General features: G+C 41.8%; 1 protein-coding gene across 4 annotated transcripts in view; it reads left to right on the top strand.

Annotated features, from left to right (window-relative positions):
- The window catches only part of LOC124722091 (ATP-binding cassette sub-family B member 6), a 132,309-nt gene that overhangs the window by 32,145 nt on the left and 75,167 nt on the right, over nt 1-24,997 (top strand). For all 4 annotated transcript variants that reach the window (XM_047247290.1, XM_047247287.1, XM_047247289.1 and 1 more), the window contains exons 7-8: nt 342-579; nt 15,242-15,417. In XM_047247290.1, the coding sequence (XP_047103246.1) occupies nt 342-579; nt 15,242-15,417 (414 nt within the window). The remainder of the gene's footprint in view (nt 1-341; nt 580-15,241; nt 15,418-24,997) is intronic.

The raw sequence follows: 24,997 nt of genomic DNA, 5'->3' as shown, positions 1-24,997 counted from the left end.
GAGGACTTCACCAAATGGTACTAAAGTGTATGGTTTCTGTGCTGTTCGGAATGATACCATAGTAAAAAGTACTGAAATGTTTCATATTCAGATCATACCAGTAATAGTTGGTTAGCAATCACACCAACGTGTTACATGACCCAACTTTTGATTCTAATTATGTGCAAGCATTTGTGGCTCTTATTTGTCCTGACTTTAAAGGACTTCTATCAAGTGTTGTGAGCAGTTCTAATACATTACCAGTCTGTGTAACATTTATCTGTGTCTACTGCTTATGGTTAACATGTAGTGCTGTACATATGTTGGATCCTAAGATAAGTTTTCTTTCATTTAAATTTTAGGTGGAATTGTTCAGACATCTCCATAGTCTGAGCTTAAGATGGCACCTTGGACGTAAAACTGGTGAAGTACTCAGAGTCATGGACCGTGGGACAGATAGCATAGACAATCTACTTAATTACATTTTGTTCAGCATATTACCTACAATTGTGGATATAATTATTGCTGTGGTATTCTTCATCTCAGCCTTTAATAGTTGGTTTGGCTTAATAGTTTTCACCACCATGATTCTGTATATTGGTAAGTTTGAAAAAGATTGACAATTATGCATAACTTGTTTATTTTAATGTCACACATATAGTAGTACCTCTTTTGTCATATAAAAGATTGTGTCTAGAACTTTACCACTATTTTCTTTCATTAACTACAAAAAAATTGCACATGGTACACTGTGTGTTCAAAAGTATCCGGACACCCCCAAAAGCATCTATCCAGACCATCACACAGGAATTGAAAACTGCATCAGGATCCACTGCAGTTACTATGACAGTTAGGCGGGAGGTGAGAAAATGTGGATTTCGTGGTCGAGCGGCTGCTCATAAGCCACAAATCAGGCTGGTAAATGCCAAACGACACCTCACTTGGTGTGAGGAGGGTAAACATTGGATGATTGAACAGTGGAAAAACGTGTGGAGTGACGAATCATGGTACAGAATGTGGTGATTCGATGGCAGGGTGTGGGTATAGCGAATGCCTGGTGAATGTCATTTGCCAGTGTGTGTAGTGCCAACAGTAAAATTCGTGGTGTTATGGTGTGGTCATGTTTTTCGTGGAGGGGGCTTGCACCACTTTCTGTTTTGCGTGGCACTATCACAGCACAGGCCTACATTGATGTTTTAAGCACCTTCTTGCTTCCCACTGTTGAACAGCAATTGCACCTTTCGACGTGATCGAGCACCCGTTTATAATGCACGGCCTGTGGCAGAGTGGTTGCACAACAACATCCCTGTAATGGACTGGCCTGCACAGATTCCTGACGAGAATCCTTTGGGATGTTTTGGAACACCGACTTCATGCAAGGCCTCACTGACCAAATCGATACCTCAGTGCAACACTCTGTGAGAATGGGCTGCCATTCCCCAAGAAAACTCCCAGCACCTGACTGAACGTATGCTTGTGAGAGTGGAAGCTGTCATCGAGGCTAAGGATGCGCCAACACCATAATCAATTCCAGCATTACCGATGGAGGGCGCCACGAACTTGTAAGTCATTCTCAGCCAGATGTCCGGGTACTTTTGATTACATAGTGTATTTTTGGTCGGGAGTCCCCTTCTGGGAAGTTTGGCTGTGTGGTGCAAGTCTTTTTATTTGAGGTTACAACGGCAGATTGTGCGTCGGTGACAGTGCCAATGTGCCCATCCAGTCCTGAGTGGAATAAATCACCCACCTGACCGAGAATCGAATCCAGGGTCCCTTGATAGCGAATCGGCAATGCTGACCAAAAGACTATTAGCAGCTGACCATTAATTACAAAAAAATCAATGGTACAGTAGTTTCCTGAGAATAACTGCGATTAAAAGTCTGTAAAGTAATTACTGGATAAGAGGTAATAATTAATGAGAATTTTAAATATTAGACCTTGCACATTGCCTGCAGCAAACCATCGAATTTCGTTTTGCCCAAAAGTAATTTTCAATGGATGTTGTGATGTTCCCTTGGAAACGAGCAACGCCATTCTAACTCACGAAATCTATAATATTATTATAGAGTTAGTTAGGTTTGTGAGCATCATATTTGATTCTAAACTGATGTGGCTGCTATACCTAAACGATCAGAGACAAGGGCCCTCTAGGCATTAAACAGTTCGATGTGATTTAGCCATAGTTCTTGGAGAACAGAATGGGCATATGTGCTCCAGTTTAAAAGGCTTCGTAATACTCTGACTAGATTATGGAGGTGCAGTGTATGGTCCAGTGAAGCCTACTTACTTCACTATCATTGATACTGCCACCATATTGGGTATAGGTGCTCCCAGAACCTGCCCCATACCCAGTCTCTCCAATGAGACTGATGAGCCACTACTTAACAACCCTTGACAACTCCTCATGGTGCATTGGGTATGTATGAGCGTGTCTGTAAAATAAGGCCTTCATCAAACAATGGAAAATCCAGGATGGAATGTAAAAATACCAGAGAAGGAAAGTTGCTATCACCATATAGCAGAGATGCTGAGTCACGATAGGCCCAACAAAAAAAGATTCACGCAATTATAGCTTTCGGCCATTAAGGCCTTTGTCAGCAGTACACACACACACACACACACACACACACACACACACACACTCTCTCTCTCTCTCTCTCTCTCTCTCTCTCTCTCTCTCTCTCTCTCTCTCTCTCTTGCGTCTGCAGTCTTGGAGAACTGAAACCACACCAGTTTCAGTTCTCAGAGACTGCAGACGTGTCTGCAAGTTGCATTTGTGTGTGTGTGTGTGTGTGTTTTGGCAAAGACCTTAATGGCCGTAAGCTATAATTGTGTGAATCTTTTTTTGTTGTGCCTATCGCAAATAAGGCCTTCAATTTTTTTCCACATAGAATACACATGTATTGGCAGTGAATGTTACATTGATGAAAAGGCTGGACTTTCAGCTATTATTAGATGTAATCACCATTTTTTGTGTGTGGTGTGTGGTGTGTGGTGTGTACCCTTGCCTTAGAACTCTCCCGCCACATTGTGCATGTAGCGCTTGACCTCAATTTTAGACTCTGTCAGTCTGGAAATGCATTCCACCGAGATGTGACTTACACTTCGTAAACAGTAGGGAGATGGGTGAGGATGTCCCATCTGAATTGGGCCAGAAGATTGACTGTTGCGCAGGCATTAGGGGAACAAGAATTCTCTCGATGAAAACACTCTCCAGTCATCAGCATTCCCCACCTTCGATTTTGAATGGCAGGACACAGTTATTTGAAAAGTCTCACATTAGTGAGCAGCGTCTTTTGTTGTGCCGGTAGGTATAAACTTTCACAATGATGCTACTACACCTTTTCTGTCCCAAAACACACAGCCCATAACTTTACTAGCAGACAAATTAGAATGCTGCCATTGACGCGTAAGGGGGCCCCTTAGGGATATGGCAGCAAGAGACGGGAAGAAAACCAATGTGCACTCCGTGTGCATACCGGGCGGGAGTCATTCCAGATGTGGAAAGGGTCCTTCCGGATGCCATGAAGGGTACAGGGTGCACCCATCTGCAGGTGGTCGCTCATGTCGGCACCAGTGATGTGTGTCACTATGGATCGGAGGAAATCCTCTCTGGCTTCCGGCGGCTATCTGATTTGGTGAAGACCGCCAGTCTCGCTATCGGGATGAAAGCAGAGCTCACCATCTGCAGCATCGTCGACAGGACTGACTGCGGACCTTTGGTGCAGAGCCGAGTGGAGGGTCTGAATCAGAGGCTGAGACGGTTTTGCGACCGTGTGGGCTGCAGATTCCTCGACTTGCGCCATAGGGTGGTGGGGTCGCGTTCCACTGGATAGGTCAGGAGTCCACTACACGCAGCAAGCGGCTACATGAGTAGCAGGGGTTGTGTGGCGTGGACTGGGCGGTTTTTTAGGTTAGATGGCCTCGGGCAAGTACAGAAAGGGCAACAGCCTCAAAGGGTGTGGGGCAAAGTCAGGACATGCGGGGACCAAGCAGCAATCAGTATTGTAATTGTAAACTGTCGAAGCTGCATTGGTAAAGTACCAGAACTTCAAGTGCTGATAGAAAGCACCGAAGCTGAAATCATTATAGGTACAGAAAGCTGGCTGAAGCCAGAGATAAATTCTGCCGAAATTTTTACAAAGGCACAGATGGTGTTTAGAAAGGATAGAATGCATGCAACCGGTGGTGGCGTGTTTGTCGGTGTTAGTAGTAGTTTATCCTGTAGTGAAGTAGAAGTGGATAGTTCCTGTGAATTATTATGGGTGGAGGTTACACTCTACAACTGAGCTAGGTTAATAATTGACTCCTTTTACCGACCTCCCGACTCAGCAGCATTAGTGGCAGAACAACTGAAAGAAAATTTGGAATACATTTCACATAAATTTTCTCAGCATGTTATAGTCTTAGGTGGAGATTTCGATTTACCAGATATAGACTGGGACACTCAGATGTTTAGGACGGGTGGTAGGGAGAGAGCATCAAGTGACATTATACTGAGTGCACTATCTGAAAATTACCTCGAGCTATTAAACAGAGAACCGACTCGTGGAGATAACATCTTGGACCTACTGATAACAAACAGACCCGAAATTTTCGACTCTGTATGTACAGAGCAGGGAATCAGTGATCATAAGGCCATTGCAGCATCCCTGAATATGGAAGTTAATAGGAATATAAAAAAAGGGAGGAAGGTTTATCTGTTTAGCAAGAGTAATAGAAGGCAGATTTCAGACTACCTAACAGATCAAAACGAAAATTTCTGTTCCGACACTGACAATGTTGAGTGTTTATGGAAAAAGTTCAAGGCAATCATAAAATTCATTTTAGACAGGTTCGTGCCGAGTAAAACTGTGAGGGACGGGAAAAACCCACCGTGGTACAACAACAAAGTTAGGAAACTACTGCGAAAGCAAAGAGAGCTTCACTCCAAGTTTAAACGCAGCCAAAACCTCTCAGACAAACAGAAGCTAAACGACGTCAAAGTTAGCGTAAGGAGGGCTATGCGTGAAGCGTTCAGTGAATTTGAAAGTAAAATTCTATGTACCGACTTGACAGAAAATCCTAGGAAGTTCTGGTCTTACGTTAAATCAGTAAGTTGATTGAAACAGCATATCCAGACACTCTGGAATGATAATGGCAATGAAACAGGGGATGACACGCGTAAAGCTGAAATACTAAACACCTTTTTCCAAAGCTGTTTCACAGAGGAAGACCGCACTGCAGTTCCTTCTCTAAATCCTCGCACAAACGAAAAAATGGCTGACATCGAAATAAGTGTCCAAGGAATAGAAAAGCAACTGGAATCACTCAATTGAGGAAAGTCCACTGGACCTGACGGGATACCAATTCGATTCTACACAGAGTACGCAAAAGAACTTGCCTCCCTTCTAACAGCCGTGTACCGCAAGTCTCTAGACGAACGGAAGGTTCCAAATGATTGGAAAAGAGCACAGGTAGTCCCAGTCTTCAAGAAGGGTCGTCGAGCAGATGCGCAAAACTATAGACCTATATCTCTGATGTTGATCTGTTGTAGAATTTTAGAACATGTTTTTTGCTCGAGTATCATGTCGTTTTTGGAAACCCAGAATGTAATCTGTAGGAATCAACATGGATTCCGGAAACAGCGATCGTGTGAGACCCAACTCGATTCATTTGTTCATGAGACCCAGAAAATATTAGAGACAGGCTCCCAGGTAGATGCTATTTTCCTTGACTTCCGGAAGGCGTTCGATACAGTTCCGCACTGTCGCCTGATAAAGTAAGAACCTACGGAATATCAGACCAGCTGTGTGGCTGGATTGAAGAGTTTTTAGCAAACAGAACACAGCATGTTGTTATCAATGGAGAGACGTCTACAGACGTTAAAGTAACCTCTGGCGTACCACAGGGGAGTGTTATGGGACAATTGCTTTTCACAATATATATAAATGACCTAGTAGATAGTGTCGGAAGTTCCATACGGCTTTTCGTGGATGATGCTGAGGTATACAGAGAAGTTGCAGCATTAGGAAATTGTAGCGAAATGCAGGAAGATCTGCAGCGGATAGGCACTTGGTGCAGGGAGTGCCAACTGACCCTTCACATAGACAATCTAATGTATTGCGAATACATAGAAAGAAGGGTCCTTTATTGTATGATTATATGATAGCGGAACAAACGCTGGTAACAGTTACTTCTGTAAAATATCTGGGAGTATGCGTGTGGAACGATTTGAAGTGGAATGATCATATAAAATTAAATTTTGGTAAGGCGGGTGCCAGGTTGAGATTCATTGGGAGAGTCCTTAGAAAATGTAGTCCATCAACAAAGGAGGTGGCTTACAAAACACTCGTTCGACCTATACTTGAGTATTGCTCATCAGTGTGGGATCCGTACCAGATCGGGTTGATGGAGGAGATAGAGAAGATCCAAAGAAGAGCGGCGCGTTTCGTCACAGGGTTATTTGGTAAGCGTGATAGCGTTACGGAGATGTTTAGCAAACTCAAGTGGCAGACTCTGCAAGAGAGGCGCACTGCATCGCGGTGTAGCTTGCTCGCCAGGTTTCAAGAGGGTGCGTTTCTGGATGAGGTATCGAATATATTGCGTCACCCTACTTATACCTCCCGAGGAGATCACGAATGTAAAATTAGAGAGATTCGAGCGCGCACGGAGGCTTTCAGACAGTCGTTCTTTCCGCGAACCATGCACGACTGGAACAGAAAAGGGAGGTAATGACAGTGGCACATAAAGTGCCCTCTGCCACACACCATTTGGTGGCTTGCGGAGTATAAATGTAGATGTAGATGAGACTTTTCCGTAGTTTCAAGTGTTGTGCGGTATATCCGGGTTCGTTGTCAGTGATAACTGAATCCAAAACTTTCTTGCCCTGTTCAGCACAGCACTCCAGGAATCTTCAGGCTGCTTCAGTACATTGCTGTTTGTGGTCTTTGCACACACCTTGTGATAATGCAAATGTTTGGTCAAAATCTTGTCAGTCGTACTCTTACTGACTTCATTGACCAGTTCGTTCATACTGCTCACAAACTGTCACATGGCTACCTTCGAGAATTTCTTTCTCCACTTCTGCAATTGTTTTGGCCAAAACCGAAGACTGACCAGGGCGCTGTTCGTTGTGGACAGCTGTGCATCCATCCTTGAACTCTCTGACCCATTTTCGAACATTTTTGACGTCTTTGCACTGTGGCACAGAGACTTCGCATAACTGACAATGAATGTCAGTGAGGGTAGTGCCCTCGGCACTCTAAAAACTGATCACTGCACACAACTTGCACCTGGAGGGAGAAGTGTGGGGAGCTCCATCTCAAATGGCTGCCTGGTCAAGACTGTCGCAATGGGTTCGGGTTGGTGGGAATTTGAAGGGGGGGGGGGGGGGGGGGGGAGCCAAGCTACATGCCAGTGTTCCTAGATCTCACCTCACGGCTCCAACACTTAAGAGACCATATTTTATGGACAAGCCTTGTAGTATCCTCAATGTTCCCAACACATCATCATACCAAACTATTGCTCGCTCTACTATAGAACAAATTTTCACAATTTGTCCACGAGCAACAATGGCTTTTGTGATCCCTTTGAAGCATGAGGTAGAGACACTCTGTATGGGGCAAGGACAAATCCTAACTCGGGCTTGGAATGGACGGCCACTCTGGTTACTGAAGGGGCCCAGAGTAATTTGAGGTTACAGGTACCCTGTACTAGACATCTCTGACAGGAAAAAATCAGAATTGCAGGTTTTTAGTTGTAGTACGATTGAACTTTCTCTTTAGTATAATTTATATAAAACAGGTGTTGTTATTCACACTTTCAAAATACTTTGTACAGGTTGTTTCACAATTAATGTTACACACTTCTAGAGGTTGTAGAGGGGAGTTAGTAGATAAAGTTATACATAGCAACCCATGCCCAGAAACTGTTTTGTCTCCATGCTACAAGGAAAACAAGATCTGCAGATTTCTCTCCTATTTCCTGTGATATTACAACAGCTGTTCAATGTGACAACCACCAATTTCGGTGCATGCAGTGTATCTGCGCAGTAAGTTCACATAAACTCTGCCCAACATGTGTGGTGTATGGTTAATCACCAGGAACTCCACAACAGAGTCCAAAGGGGTTAAATCTGGGTTTCTTGGTGGCCAAGCATGTGGTCCACCTCGACTGATCCACCTGTTCCCATTGACTATTTTCAGATGGTTTTGGACACTAACTGCACAATGTACTGTTGCATCATCATGATCTAACCACAGTTTGTGCCTAAAGTCCAGTGGCACAACTTTCAAAAACTCCATCACTTTTTGCAGCAATATCAAGTACCTGGCACCCATTAGGTAGGGAGGAAGGCTGTATTATGGGCCAGTCATATGACCATTGCAGATGCCTGCCCAGACATTGATGCCGATGGTGTGCTGAAGTCTTCTTGTACATGTGGCTTTGGTGTTTTCTTCATTCCAAATATGGCTATTTTGAGCTTTCAAAACACCTTACCTGTTGAAGTGCACTTCGTCCGTGAACAAAATTCACTTTGGGAACTGAGGAAAATCCTCACAACAGTGTAAAAACCCAGTACCACATAATATTTAGGGAGCTTGGCACGTACACTACCACTCATTAATTTCAATACAACCAATAAATATCATCTAGTTATCTGTAGATAAGGTGTAATAGAGTGGGTACAGTTGAGGAAGCAAAGGAATAGTACAACACTTGTACACATGTCATGATTTTTGTTTATGGTCATCGAGAGTATCTAACAAGCAATGTTGTGGTACATTAACATTATCTACATCATCATCATCATCATTTAAGACTGATTATGCCTTTCAGTGTTCAGTCTGGAGCATAGCCCCCTTATGAAATTCCTCTATGATCCCCTATTCAGTGCTAACATTGGTGCCTCTTCTGATGTTAAACCTATTACTTCAAAATCATTCTTAACCGAACCCAAGTACCTTCTCCTTGGTCTGCCCCGACTCCTCCTACCCTCTACTGCTGAACCCATGAGTCTCTTGGGTAACCTTGCTTCTCCCATGCGTGTAACATGACCCCACCATCTAAGCCTGTTCGCCCTGACTGCTACATCTATAGAGTTCATTCCCAGTTTTTCTTTGATTTCCTCATTGTGGACACCCTCCTGCCATTTCTCCCATCTACTAGTACCTGCAATCATCCTAACTACTTGCATATCCGTAACCTCAACCTTATTGATAAGGTAACCTGAATCCACCCAGCTTTCGCTCCCATACAACAAAGTTGCTCGAAAGATTCAACGGTGCACAGATAACTTAGTCTTGGTACTGACTTCCTTCTTGCAGAAGAGAGTAGATTGTAGCTGAGTGCTCACTGCATTAGCTTTGCTACACCTCGCTTCCAGTTCTTTCACTATGTTGCCATCCTGTGAGAATATGCATCCTAAGTACTTGAAACTGTCCACCTGTTCTAACTTTGTTCCTCCTATTTGGCACTCAGTCCGTTTATATTTCTTTCCCACTGACATTACTTTAGTTTTGGAGATGCTAATCTTCATACCATAGTCCTTACATTTCTGATCTAGCTCTGAAATATTACTTTGCAAACTTTCAATCCAATCTGCCATCACAACTAAGTCATCTGCATATGCAAGACTGCTTATTTTGTGTTCACATATCTTAATCTCACCCAGCTAGTCTATTGTTTTCAACATATGATCCATAAATAATATGAACAACAGTGGAGACGGGTTGCAGTCTTGACTTATCCCTGAAACTACTCTGAATCATGACCTCAATTTACCATCAACTCTAACTGCTGCCTGACTATCTATGTAAAGACCTTTAATTGCTTGCAAAAGTTTGCCTCCTATTCCATAATCTTGTGGAACAAACAATAACTTCCTCCTAGGAACCCGGTCATATGCCTTTTCTAGATCTATAAAGCATAGATACATTTCCCTGTTCCAATCTTAACACTTCTCCATTATTTGCCGTAAGCTAAAGATCTGGTCCTGACAACCTCTTAAGAGGCCTAAACCCATACTGATTTTCATGTAATTTGTCCTCAACTCATACTCGCACTTTCGTTTCAACAATACCTGAGAAGATTTTACCCACAACACTGATTAAAGAGATACCTCTGTAGTTGTTAGAATCTTTTCTGTTTCCATGTTTAAAGATTGGTGCGATTACTGCTTTCGCCCAGTCTGATGGAACCTGTCTAGACTCCCAGGCCATTTCAATTATCCTGTGTAGCCATTTAAGACCTGACATTCCACTGTATTTGATGAGTTCCAACTTAATTTCATCCACCCCAGCCACTTTATTGCACTGCAATCTACTGACCATTTTCTCCACTTCCTCAAATGTGATTCTATTTCCATCATCATTCCTATCCCATTCTACCTCGAAATCTGAAACATTACTGATCGTATTTTCACCTACATTGAGCAACTCTTCAAAATATTCCCTCCATCTGCCCAAGGCATCCACAGGATTCACCAGAGGTTTTCCTGACCTGTCCAAAATACTTGTATTTTCCTTCTTACCTCCCTTTCGAAGACTGCTAATTACACTCCAGAATGGTTTTCCAGCAGCTTGACCCATAGTCTCCAACCTGTTTCCAAAGTCTTCCCACGATTTCTTCTTGGATGCTGCAATTATCTGTTTGGCTTTGTTTCTTTCTTCAACATAACTTTCTCTGTCTACCTGGGTTCTGGTATGTAGCCATTTTTGATACGCCTTCTTTTTCCGTTTACAGGCTGCCTTGACTGTATCATTCCACCAAGCTGTTTGCTTCATCCTACTTTTACACACTACTGTTCCAAGACATTCTTTAGCCACTTCTAGTACTGTGTCCCTGTACCTTGTCCATTCCTTTTCCAATGACTGTAATTGACTACATTCAACTAACTGGTACCTTTCTGAGATCGCTGTTATGTACTTGTGCCTGATTTCCTTATCCTGAAGTTTCTCCACTTTTATCCTCCTGCATATGGACCTGACCTCCTGCACTTTCAGCCTCACAATACCAATTTCACTGCAGATTAAATAATGATCAGTGTCATCAAAAAATACCCTGAATACACGTGTGTCCCTAACAGTCTTCCTGAATTCCTTATCTGTTATTATATAGTCAATGACAGATCTGGTTCCCCTGCCTTCCCAAGTATACTGGTGAATGTTCTTATGTTTAAAAAAAGGAGTTTGTGATTACTAAGCCCATACTGGCACAGAAATCCAAGAGTTGTTTCCCCGTTCCTGTTGGCCTCCATATCCTCTCCAAATTTACCCATAACCTTTTCATACCCTTCTGTTCGAATTCCAATCCTGGCATTAAAATCACCCATGAGCAGAACACTGTCCTTGTCCTTTACTCTAACAACTACATCACTGAGTGTGTCATAAAAACTATCCATCTTATCTTGATCTGTCCCTTCACAATGCGAATATACTGACACAATCCTAATTTTCTTGCTAGACACTGTCAAATCTATCCACATCAGTCGTTCATTTACATACCTTATTGCAACTACATTGAGTTCCATTTCTTTCCTGATGTAAAGCCCTACACTCCATTGTGCTATTCCTGCTTTGACTCCTGACAGGTAGACCTTGTGTTCTCCCACTTCCTCTTCTTTCTCACCCCTTACCCGAATGTCACTAACAGCTAAAACATCCAGCCCCATCTTACCTGCAGCCTCTGCCAGCTCTACCTTCTTCCCAGAGTAGCCCCCATTGATATTAATAGCTCCCCATCTCATTACCATCTGTTTGCCAAGTCGTATCTTAGGAGTCCCTGGTTTGTCAGTTAGAGGTGGGACTCCGTCACCTCCAAAGGTCCGAGGCATTTTGGTCTGATTGTTGCCAGCATCATATTTAAAGTACCAGGGAAGCAGGGTGCTAGCCTTATTTGCCCCAGGTCCCACTGAGATTTACCCTTAACGGTTGAGGGACTAACTGGTGGATTTGGTAGTCTTTGCCGTATGAGCACAAAGGTGACCACGACTCAGAATATGTCCGAGATGCCCCGCCTTATTCCAAAGTAACTGGTATCCCGACTGTCGGGACCACTTACTTGGCCACTCATACGTTGCCTGTGGTTCATGAACTAGGACATGACTACAGGAACCCATCTGATACATTTGTTTACCTATTTGCCGCCAGACGCTGCATTTGGTGCACCTGTATTGTTACCTGTAGTGATGTTATGTCCGCAGCGAATGGCAAGCAATGCTGTGCTACATAACATGGTTTCGGCACATCAGCTCCTTCATGACATCAAAGTGTGCACATTGCTAGTATGGCTCCATGAGTGGAGATACCTATAGAAAAACATGCTGCAATTGTAGCACTTAGCCAAGCAGGTTTATCTACCCGCCAAATTGCGAAACAGTGTAGTGTGTGTATAGGGGTAATGCAATACACCCTTCACTACCAGAACACAACAAGTAGCAATAAGGACATACCAAGACCGGAACGACCTCGTAAAACAACTAAAAGTGATGATAAATATATCAGAATTACCAGTAAGAGAAATAGCTTCAAAACAGCACCCGAAATTCGTGCAGAATTTGTAGAAATTGACAGAACAATATCTGTTGCAACAGTAAAAAGGAGACCGATTGAAGCCGGCTTGAGAGAATGTGTCACAGCAAGAAAGCCACTTCTAAGGCCCATAAATAAACAGAAGTGACTTGAATGGGCTAGAAAACACCGTAATTGGACATCGAAAGAGTGGACTCCCCGATGAATCAAAGTTAGAGGTTTTTGGAACCATAAGGAGAATATTTGTTCGCCTATCTGTAGGAGAAAGGGCAGCCCAGCAGTGTGTTCTACCTACAGTTAAACACGGTGGAGGTTCTATTATGGTTTGGGGATGTTTTGCCAGAGATAGAGTTGACGACATTGTAAAAATAGGATATATGGATCAGAAGCAGTACCACAGCATACTTCAGTATCATGCAGTACGAAGTGGATTGCACTTAATAGGGAAAGGGTTCACGTTGTAACAGGATAATGACCCAAAACATTGGTCGGCCTACTGTATGAACTACACTGCATCAAAGAAAAACAGAAAGTACTGACTGATATGGTATCGCCATCCCAAAGCCACAATTGTAATCCCATTGAAATGGTGGGGGATGAAGTGGACAGACATATCAGGGAACATCTCTGGAATATTGTTAAGGATGTGTGGAACCGTAGATTCACGATACCTACAAAAACTGATCAACTGCATGCCTCGAGTTTGTGAGGCAGTCATTAAATCCGAAGGAGGATACTTTGATGAAAGTAAAATGTAATGATTGTGATTTATTATATAAGTGGAAGTTAATATAATCATATTTTGTGAGAAATAACGTTTGATTTGTATTGTAAATCTGAAATACCAGGGTGTATCGAAATTAATGAGCGGTAGTGTACCTTTGAGTGGTATGTGGCTGGAGTTTTGATGCAGAACATGCCAGACAGACAAGTGAGACCCATGCAAGACACATGCAATGGCTTGAGTACTTGTCAATGGGCTCTCTTCAACTCAGTAAAGCATGTCCTCTTCCAATACAACAATGTGCCGTCTTATTTGAACACCACAGTTTGATCTGTCATTAGTGAATTTCCCACTTTCCCGTAGCTGTTGTTCTACTTTGGCAAATATGGGATGAGATGGAGTCACATGACTTGCAAAGTACTTGTGGTACAAATGTCAAGTCTCTTCTATTATGGAGAGTTTCACCATAAATTAACAACATATCTGTGTACTCTGCGAACATGTACTAAGTCATCCTGTTACTGCAGTACTAGTCACTGTATTGTCAACTGAAGTGTCACCTGGAAGCACAAAAATGAGGTAGTTGGAAATGGAGACATCACGTGACATCGCATTGTCATACCATTTGTGAATGTGGGCTACCATAACTGGTGAACTGCGTAAGAAACATCTAGTGTGCTATTGAGTATTTCATTTTCCTTGTAATGTGAAAAGTAACTGTTTCTGGACATTGGTTCCTATGTAAAACTTGAACTACTGACTTTGCTCTACAACATCTGAGTGTAACATGAATTGTGAAAACTGTGTGTGTGTGTGTGTGTGTGTGTGTGTGTGTGTGTGTGTGTGTGTGTGTGTAGAAGGGTAGGGGTCATTATTGGCTGACATTGTTGTCAAGATATGACTACCTAAAGAATTTACTGTGTGTGGTGATGCAGAAGTACACACCGTTTCAAGGGCACTGAAGCAGATGAGATAAATTTGGACTAAAATTCCTGATCTTTTGTGACATCCTGAGTGCCATCCTGTGCTTTCGTGCTAGTATCCAGAAGATGATGTAATCCAGAATTTTCACGACACCTTTCTCGACCTACAAAGGCATCATTCTGCTGGGTGCTGGGGTATGTGGGAAATGAATTAGCAGACATAGCAGCGAAGAAAGTATACATTGATAATCAGATAGTGTTGTATGCCATCCCCCTACATACTGTCACCTTGTAGATGGGAAGAAAAATGGCTGGAAGTGAAACACAGTAAGCTGCAGTTGGTAAAGTTGACAACATAGCTATGGCGTAACTCATTGTAGTCCAACAGATGAGATGTGTATGCATAGGACACAGCCAGTCGTATGAAGCAAGTCTTCATGCTCCAGCAAGAGGACTCTCCAATGTGCTGTGCCTGTGATGTATGGATCTAAATGCACCACATATTTGTTGACTTTGTTTTATAGTCAGACAAGAGGGCATCAGCTAAAATACCTGAGGATCTACCCCTTATTCTTTGTGAAATGTCTGAGTAGCTTTGAAATAATTAGGGAAGAGTTTTTGATGTGTTAGTAAGGGGGGAGGGGGTGACTAATTCATGTTTTTGTACGTGATCAGTCACACATCCTTGTGTTGTTATTTAAGCCTCCTTGTATGATTCATGTTTCAAAGGAAAATTTTAGAACTATTGACCAAATTTACAGTATCTTACTGTCCTACAGTAGGGTGAATGTTGGTGAGATTGGGACAGAGCAAGTGCAATTGTAAGCTGCTGCCACCTCCCACACCTCCACCCCCACACCTACCCCCATCCCCCATTCTCTACCCCCTACCCCCTGCCACCTTCCCCCTTCCCCCTTCCTTGCTTACACACACACACACACACACACACACACACACACACACACACACACACACACACACGGTTTACTAGGACAAATAGTGTAATGAAAAAGGTCAGTTATTTGATACAGATTTTGTTCAGTTTAGTGATGCTATAGTTTTGTGAGATACTTATGTAAGTGTTTTGATGTTTTCCTTTCAGTCAGCACTGTGTTCGTAACAGAATGGCGCACAAAATTCCAACGCAGTATGAATTTGGCAGATAATGCTCAGAAAGCCAGAAGTGTAGATTCTTTGCTCAATTTTGAAACTGTGAAGTATTATGGAGCAGAGAGCTATGAAGTAGACTGCTTCAAAAAGGCAATCTTGCATTACCAGGTGAGTACTGGGGTACTATAGACAGAGATTTACCTCACATGCAGTTCAGCCTCAAACATTGTTCCATATATGTTTTTCATTAGCAACTAGATAGTAACCATTAGGAAAGCTGTTCCCAACCGGAACATTGGTCTGAACACCCCAACAGGGACCTTGATGGTGCCAGCCTCTGCAGTATTTGACACACATTGTACATTGTTCCCACTTAGGAACTCTGGCATTGCATTACAGCATACACACATCTACAGGGTCACTGTTTTATTCTCAGATTCGACGTTATCTGCATATTTCCTGTAAAACTGAAGACTTGCTCACATATTTAGATGTCTTTCAGGATGAATGATGTGATTTTCATAACTTATAAAAGAATTGAGGAAAGGAAGCAGATAAAGGTGAACAAAATAATAAGTGTGACTAAAAGTGCCCTATACAAGCAATAATACTTGTCAAAAACTTAACTATCAGTATTTAAGCCCACAGAGCTGCTACAAGTAATTTCAACTTAATCATTAACCTGATGAGGAATACTGTTCAGATCATCAGAAGCCCTTTGTTCTATAACAGAGGTAGCACTTTCAGTGAGACTTGGAATACATTCTCTGTATTTGTAAGCATTGAGGGAATCAACAGGGTGAGGTTAGAGTGTAGGAACAATTACCAAGTGCACAATAGTAGGGAGTACAGGCTACGATCAAAAAGTAGAATGTAATCAGATGCTCATTCACTGTCAGATATGAAGGGACAGTGCTGAAAAGGAATTTGAACATACTACTACTACTACTACTACTACGCATCGTGCAATGTCTTAGTTTAAGACAGTTGCAAACATCAAGAAGACGCAGACTTTTTGATAGGTTGCATTCCTTAAGCCTCTAATTTGGAATACATTGAAAGAATGTCACTGTAGAGAAAACGACACTCCAAAGTGTATCAGATTGTAATACTACATGTTTGGACACCCACCTGGATGTGGCCAACACAACCTAGATACATATAGGATATGAAATGTGAAGATTTTATGTTGTGTAACTGCACAGCATTCCTTTGACAATATTACTGTAGCAGTAAGAAGAAAGGTTCAGGATGAAAATGCTCTTTTGAACAAACTTCTGTGTAGTGTGCTACTGACAACTGGCACTGAAGCTAATGCTGCCCTGGAAGCAAAGATTATGGCCCAGCGACGGACTTGGAAGTCAGGGCAGCCACTATCTAGATACATCATTTTGGTAGATCGCTTTACTGTTAACACCCTTATTTAAGGCATAATCCTTTCACAGCATTTTAGCTGTATCATCAGGTGCAGTTCACAAAATTAAGTCACTTTCAGATAAAAAAAAAAGAGTATGGGATGATCCAGCATTCATAATGAGCTAATTTTTGCTACGTAGCAGATGTCAGAAATAAAATCCTGTTGAACGTGCATGTGATAAAGTTACTTGTAGTATCTGGTGAGCTAGCAGAGTCCTCATATGCTGAAATGGCAATTGAAATGCAGACCAATCATCTACAGAATAATGTAAAAGCTGAGCAGCTAACAGTCACCCACCATCTGCTAGGATAGTCCAAATACACCCCCCCCCCTCCCCGCCCCACCCCTACCAGAATAATAAATAAATAAAATACTCAGACCTAGGAAATGGCAATTAAAGTATGTTTAAGAATGCTGTTTATAAACAAAAGGATGACAGAAGGAACCTCCACCAATCTGTGTTAGTGTTTTGTGTCCAATGTTTTGTGTGACAGACTCTTGCTAAACAGTCACATATAGCTTTATTTAGTTCACGTGGATACATTGAATAAATGTAAGATTAATGTGGCTGATTGCAGAAGAGTGGGCTGTAGAACAAAAATGCCTACAGTAGATCTTATGCGGGTAAACATACAATGAAGTCAGGCTAATTGTGTGTTGAAATGAAATAGCTGTTGCAAAATTACATTGAAAAGAATCTTAACTTTCATTTAGAGGTGTGAAAAAGAAACTATAGATTAAACAGTTTGCACCATTTTTAATTCACACAGTAATGTCTGCATATCTGGCCTAACAAATAAACTATGTCTGATCACTAGAAATTGATCCTTTAAAAGTGCTGTAGGGCAGTTTGAATGTATATCTTTGGCTGTCCACAAATAATTACTTTAAGATTCTTCTTGTTGTTTGACTTTCACAACAGCATTCACTTGTGGATATCAAAGAAGATAATAGTAGTTACTCTTTGTTGTTTTACTGATGCACAATACACGCAAAGAGTAAGAAAAAGTTGTATGTATTGAGTTGTAATAGAGAGAGAATGTAATGAAGAAAGATAAATACTGCCTGGGTTACTTTGTACGGCTTTTCCGATTAACAGTTTTGACCTTTGTTACAGGTCCTCTTCAGATCCAGTGTACAATTATTCTTAATTGCAGTTTGTCAGCTGTGTGAAGATTCAGATAAAGGTCCACAGGTTGCCTCTGAAGACTGACATTTCCCCTGTATGTAAGCAACTTCCTCTCGTAGGGTTTCTTATTGTAGGCAGCTGCAAAATGTGTAGTAATTCTGTGCTGACTTGCTCTTTCCACAGTCCAGACAAATGCATACACTCATTGCAAAGGAAAGGCTGTTGAAAATAAAAGTACATAGTTGGTGGAAGTGGGCTGTATATTTAACACTCCATTGTGTGACACAGTTACAGGTACATCTGTGTGATGTGGTGGTCAAGACCCATCTCCCCTACTTCTGCCCTCATACAGCCATTCCCTTGTGTGGAAGGCCAGGTAGAAATTGTAGTGTCTGGTCAATGCTGCACCCTTGTGAGAGCACCTTGCACTGATGCAGAACATTCTGCCCACCTAATTTATATAAATTACACAAATATGAATAATCATAAACAAGCCAAGTTAGGCCCAACAAATAAGGACTTAAAATGTCTGAAGAAATTATGTCCACTGCTCACAAAGTAACACAAATTCAGTTAGTAAATGAATAGTTTTGAGCTCTAGAGTCTATGTTTCTGGAGGAACAACACATATCTTTTACAGTGGTCATTTGTAGGTTCCCATTGATAGAGCACTGAAACAACTTCCATCAATCGATTGGGATCAGAGTATGTGCAAGCAGTGATCCCAGACCACCACACAAGGTTTGGCAGATTGTCTTCCTGCAGGAGAACCAATGACCTGGCTGTAGATGGTCTTTGGTTGTGACTCCCCGGTTTAGATGATGGCTCTGAAAGAAATCCTGGTTCTTAGACTGTTGTCAGGGTTCACCTATTAGAAAATGACCTGGAGTAAGGCATGAAAATTCATCTGGTTTATCAGGGAGCTGTGTAGTGGGTTGGGGATTCAGACACGCTTCAATTTGTGTTAGAATTGTGTATAATTCATCAAATACCAATGCTTGTTTTCCCACAGCCCTCTTTAAATGTGTCTTGCTGGAATTCATACTTGCTTCCTGCAGTGTACCAAAATGCAGTACCTGAGGTGGAATGAAATGCGACTTTATCGCATTCTATGGTGGATAGTTTTGGATTTGTGTTGCTTGAAACTGAAAGCTGAACAGTTTGTGCAGTTCATGCAGCTCATTCCTTGCTGCCACGAATGTACTCCCATTGTCACTATACGTGTTTGTACATACACTTCATTGTGAAATAAATCATTGAAGAGCAGCAGTGGAAACTTGAAAGGACTGACTGGTGACGAGCTTAACATACCGTATTTACTCGAATCTAAGCCGCACCTAAAAAATGAGACTCGAAATCAAGGAAAAAATATTTTTCCCGAATCGAAGCCGCACCTGAAATTTGAGACTCGAAATTCAAGGGGAGAGAAAAATTATAGGCCGCATCTCCAAATCGAAACAAAGTTGGTCCATTGTAATATGAGACACAATTTAGGTCGAATGAATGACGATACAGCTACAGTAGTTTGGTTCGAGTCGTAAGTTAGCCGTTAAGCTTTACCAGGTAGCCATTGCTATGCGTCAGGCTCTCCGTCCGTATTTATACGGGTACCCTTCCTTTTCCACGTGCTTTGTCTGGTTTGAATTGATAGCTTATTTTTCTTTGATCTGATAAGTGCAGTTTTCTTTGTTAAAGGTGTTTACGTCACTCTAAGCTGAAAATGCGTTACTGTACTGTGTCGTGCATTGTTTGTCGCATTCTGATAGTGTGTGTTTACGGCCTGTCGCCGCTCGCAGCATAGCTTGCTTTTGTGCACGCTACCGCCGCTTTTTTTTTTTTTTTTAAAAAAAAGAACCAAATAATAGACTGTGTATGATAGAAGATGTTCTGAATGAGAGTTTAGCGAAAATTTTTCTCCGTTTGAAAATCTTTGCAGGCGCCTCTTTAGTACATTACATTCTACACAGAAATTAGAGTCATCTTACATTTAAAAATCTAGTCAATTGCCGTGCTTCATTTCTGACTGTATCACTATTAAGCATAAGAATAATACGAATATAAACATGACATGATATGTATATTCTTCCGCTTTTGCTGTTGTCTCACTCTAGTTTCGTAGTTTATTAGGCAGACCAGATTTAAATGAGATAGCAGCAAACATGAAACAATACATGGCAAAATGTTTATTTGCGTATTATTCTTATGGTGATGAGAATACTGCATGTGATTCACAATTTATAAAAGTTCCTATTATAGCAACCATCTCTTCTCACAGATAGGAAAAAAATTCAGAACGAGTTGGCCATATTGACAAACATCCCAAACAGGTTTTCCAGTCGGATTTTCGTAGTACATTGAAATGCTGCTACGTTCGAAGATGAACCATGCGGAATTTGTATTTACTTCGTTGGATAATGTATGAAAATGCCGTGGTTGAAACTCGGGGCGGAGAAAATAGCTCGTCTTCCACCTTTTTTTTTTTTTTTTACTGACGCAGAGGTTTTGGCGCCAGTATTTATCTTTGTGCCTACAAAGCATGCCTGTGTAGCGCTACATGTATTTGAGGGCAGAAGTAAGTTGTGGCGGCACCCATCAACTTTTTTCAGAATTTTCGCTGGCTTTGCACTCGATTCTAAGCCGCAGGTGGTTTTTTGGATTACAAAAACCGGAAAAAAGTGCGGCTTAGATTCGAGTAAATACGGTATATAACTTGAAAGGGTAGACCAGTGAAAAGCTCAAAAATATACTGCCTTTGTTAGAGATGCAAATGAACAACACTTTGTAGACCTTTGCCATAGTTATGCTCCTCTTTCCACCATTTCTGACGTATATTGACCCTCCACAGTCAATGCCACAACTAAGGGAAAGTCTGCTTTGTTCTACTCTGACTGAAGGAAGTTGTCACATGAGCAGGATTGCTGTGGTTGCCTCTGAGTTATAGCAGTGAAGGCAGTTGACTTGCCTGGTTACGTATCTTCTGTAGGGTATCAGTACCTTCGTCTGAGGCTTGCTAACAGGTGGTGAGGTCTTGTGTGTAACAAATGAAGATATTTTAGCTGACTATTAATTTAGGTATGTGGCGCTCAGGAAGAAGAATCACGGGGTGCTTCTGACTGTAAGAAGCCTCTGACTGTTCCAGTCTGCCACCCACCCTTAACACCTTGTTCTTTGTCCAGAAAGGGATGAAGTGAGTGCAGTTTGCTTTCCTTTGGGATTGTTTGACCATTCTGTAGTTCTTCAATCTTCTTGTAATAGTCTTGCTGTTGTATCAAACAAATGGAATGCATTTTCTGCTGTGTGAAGTTCTCCTGTAGTTAAGTTTCCTCTGGATTGATTTCACAAAATACTCCACCCTTGATCACTCTTTTTCCATGTACATAGAAACAAGACTTAATTTCTTTTTGTTACCATACTGTTTGACCTGTTAGAGTGGTCGTTGCATGTGAGGCACAACAGTATGCTTTGTGTGTTACATGTGAGTGAGTGGCGGTATCTTTCCTGACACAATCCAACCAAACACTCTCCCATAAAGTTGGTTGGTTCTCTCTCTTTAGCTGACCAGATTTCAGTACTTCAAAAAAAGTTTGATGCTCCAAGCAGAAGATCAATCTTACCAGTTCCATTGAATGATGATGGATTTGCTAGCGTTACGTGCTTAGGAAGTTGTTAGGTAGAGGTTTCAAAGGATGTTGTTGGGAGTGGCCCTGTTATGCATGACAGTAATGCACATATAGCATGTGTGTGGTAGTCAGCTACTCTTGAGGAAATGTACACCTTGCAAGTGTGTGACAGTTCTATGGTTTGAACATTGCTGACACCACTTATTGGAATTGGATGCTGGTTGGGCTGTAGTCCCATCCAATCTTTTAAACTCCTAGACTTAAAGATCATTTGTGAGGCACTGTCAAGAAGTGCTTGGCATTGGTATACTTTACCTTTCTTGTTGGCATTGTTTACAATGGCAGCTGATAACAGTACTTCTGCATGCTGGTGGTTTCCTTTCACACTGCTTTATGTTTGCTGTGATGGTATACCCACTTCTTGCTTTTTATTGGCACTGTGACTCTCTTGTTCCTTACGCAGTAGCATACTGTGGTGCTTGTTACAAATGTGGCAGCTGCCATTATGACATACCTTCTACCTACGATTTGTGCCTGTACAGTTGAAGCAGCTTTTGTGTGTTCAAAAGTCTAGTCTTCTTGCAATATCGCTCTCTTTGAACTTGGGACACAGACTTAGTTTGTGCACTGAATTAAAGAATTTGCAACTGAGAACGGTGCCAAGAAATCTTTCTCGAGAACTGTGCTCTTGTGCAATGTTAGTATGCTCCATGGCTGGCTGGTGGGACTGATGCAGGATTTTGTCTAAATGAATAATTTCTAATTTCTGACAGCTAGTTCCTAGAAATGTTACCAGACTTTTCAGACAAGGAAATGTGATGTCCGCTATTTTAAAAATCCTACTGTTTCCTGATTTGCACTAATGTTGCAGCAAATCTTGCAATAGTAACAGTTCGTGGAGTGGAATGCCAACCTGCATGACGTCAGTTGCGTTTGGATTTCCCATCAGATGGTTGATTAACATCAATAAGTCATTAGCAGATTCAGTTTTGGCGGTGGATGGATTCAGCAGTTTCTTTGCCCGTCAATCAAAATTAACTTTGGATTGTTATACCTTTGAACTATGAGATCACATGCAATCTTAAAGTTACTTTCTGTAACTCGTGAGTTTTCAGTCAGCTTAAGAGGTTCACCAGAGACACATGTCGACAAGTAATAATATTGTTGGACGTAAGTTAAGGCCTTATTGTTAATAACTAGTGCCTTAAAGATACTGAAAAAAATGCACAAAATCTGCAGCACTACCATTGAATTTTGGCAGTGAAATTGCTGGGAGCTTTATTGCATGTTCATTGCATGAACTTGCAGAATGAGGTGGTCAGACAGCATTTGACTAGAGTAATGGCGTTGTCGTTGATGCTATATGTAAGCGTAAGTCTTCAAATGATGCTGTGTCTTTATGGTGAGGTTCTTCCAGATTGTTAATATCTCACTGAGTTTGGATGTTGTATTCTTCTTTTCTTATATTTAATAGTGACTGCTGTACTCTAATGTCATTGAGATTTGATCCTGCTTGAAAGAGGTTTACAAATGTGGAGAGTCTAGTCGCTTGTGACTTTATCACTGTTCTTTTCTTAATTAAACTTCGTTTCTCGACAGAATCCATGATTAAGGATGTTAGTATGGGAGATGATAGATTAAGGAAATAGAGCGAGATTGATTACAGAGCAAGGTGCGATACCTTTGGTGTGCTCACTGGGCTGCAGCTGCTGGCAGCATTGGCGACAGACAATGCTGCTCACTTGTCATGGTGTCGGAACTGTGAGGATGAAGAGATGTCTGCTGGCTTGAGATGCACTTCAAAACACTTCTTGTGGAATCTGTAGTCTGGAGAGCTCTACTGCAGGCATACCTCACTGTTGATGCGTGGGAGAAATTCTTAATGCTGGCTAGTCTGAGACTCACATACAGCCACAGTAGCCTTATACTGATTGCTTGCGGTACATACAAATCGAAGCACATAATGTTTGTGCTGGAACACTTTCAAATAGTGTTATTTGCACCCAGAGGATCAAAATGTAGGCAGGCACAAAACACGGTAATTCTGCGCTGCCTCACACTTTCCACAGTCCAGATGAATGCATACACTCACTGCAAAGGAAGTGACATTGAAAATAAAAGGACATAGTTGGTAAAAGTGGACGGTGTATTTAACACTACATTGTGAGACAAAGTTACATGGTTGCATGGTTTGGCAGCCACGACTTGTCTCCGCTACTTCTGCCCTTGTCTGGAGGTCCTACGTGTGGAGGTAAGGAAGAAATCCTTACCTATAGTGATTGGTCAATCGCTGCTGCTGCTGCTGCTGCTGCTGCTCTGCTCTGCCCTGCCCTGCCCTCACGAGGGCACCTTGTACCAGTACAGTACACTTATTAACACTGAATAATTTAATAGTGTTGCAGTTGGCACAGCATCGCAAGTTATAAAGTCGGCCCTTAACCTACATCTGCCTCTACATACGTACTCCACAAGCCACCATATGGTGTATGGCAGAGGGTACCTTTTACCACTATCAGTCATTCAGTTTCCTGTTCCATTCGTCGCTCTACAAGCCCTGAATCCTCTTATGCCTTCGCAGTCCTTACGTGAAATATATCTTGGCGTCAGCAGAATCATTCTGCAGTCTGCTGCAAATGCCATTATCTAAATTTTCTCAATAGTGTTTCATGCAAAGAGTGTCATCTTCCCTCCAGGGATTTCCATTTGAGTTCAGGAAGTGTCTCTGTGATTGTTACTTGATTGAACCTGGCAGTAACAAATCTAGTGGTATGCATATGAATTTCTGTGCTGTCTTCCTTTAATCTGACCTGGTGGGGATCCCAAACACTCCAGCATTACTCAAGAATGGGCCACATTAGTGTTCTATATGCAATTTATAAAAGAGCTACACTGTCCTAAAATTCTCTCAATAAACAGAAGTCTACAGTTTTCCTTCTCTACTAACGACCTTATTTGCTCATTCTATTTCATATAGCTTTGCAAAATTATCCTTAGATATTTCATTTCTGTGACTGTCAAGCAGTACGGCATCCGAACATTACAGGATAGTTTTTTCTACTTGTCTATTTTAACTTACATTTTTCTAAATTTAGGGCCAGTTGTCATTTATCATACCAAACAAAAACTCTGTCAAAGTCACCCTGTAGCCTCCTACGGTCACTGCGGTGACAGTACTTCCCCCATAAAGTACAGCATCATTAGCAAACAGTTGTTGATTGCTGCTCATCCTGTCAATCGGATCACATATGTATATAGAGACCAAGACTAGTCCTGTCATGCTCCCTGAGACACTCCTGACAGTATCTTAATCTCTCATGAACACTTGCTGTCCAGGACAACCTATTGGGTAGTATTACTGATTAAAACATGGAACAATTTGCATATGTGGAAACCTACTCTATATGCTTGGACCACTGTTAAGTCTACAGTGGGGCACTGTCTTGAATGATCTCTGGCAATCTAGTAATATAGGACCTGAATGTTACCGTTCATCCATGGTTCACAGCAAATCGTGTGAAAAAAGAGGAAGCTCGAGTTTTACACAAGTGATGCGTTGTAAATCCATGCAGAATTGTGGATAGC

This window comes from Schistocerca piceifrons, chromosome X (genome assembly GCF_021461385.2).
Source record: "Schistocerca piceifrons isolate TAMUIC-IGC-003096 chromosome X, iqSchPice1.1, whole genome shotgun sequence".
Lineage (NCBI taxonomy): Eukaryota > Metazoa > Arthropoda > Insecta > Orthoptera > Acrididae > Schistocerca > Schistocerca piceifrons.
The sequence above is the reverse complement of the archived record's forward strand: the minus strand, read 5'-3'. Positions and strand labels throughout refer to the sequence as shown.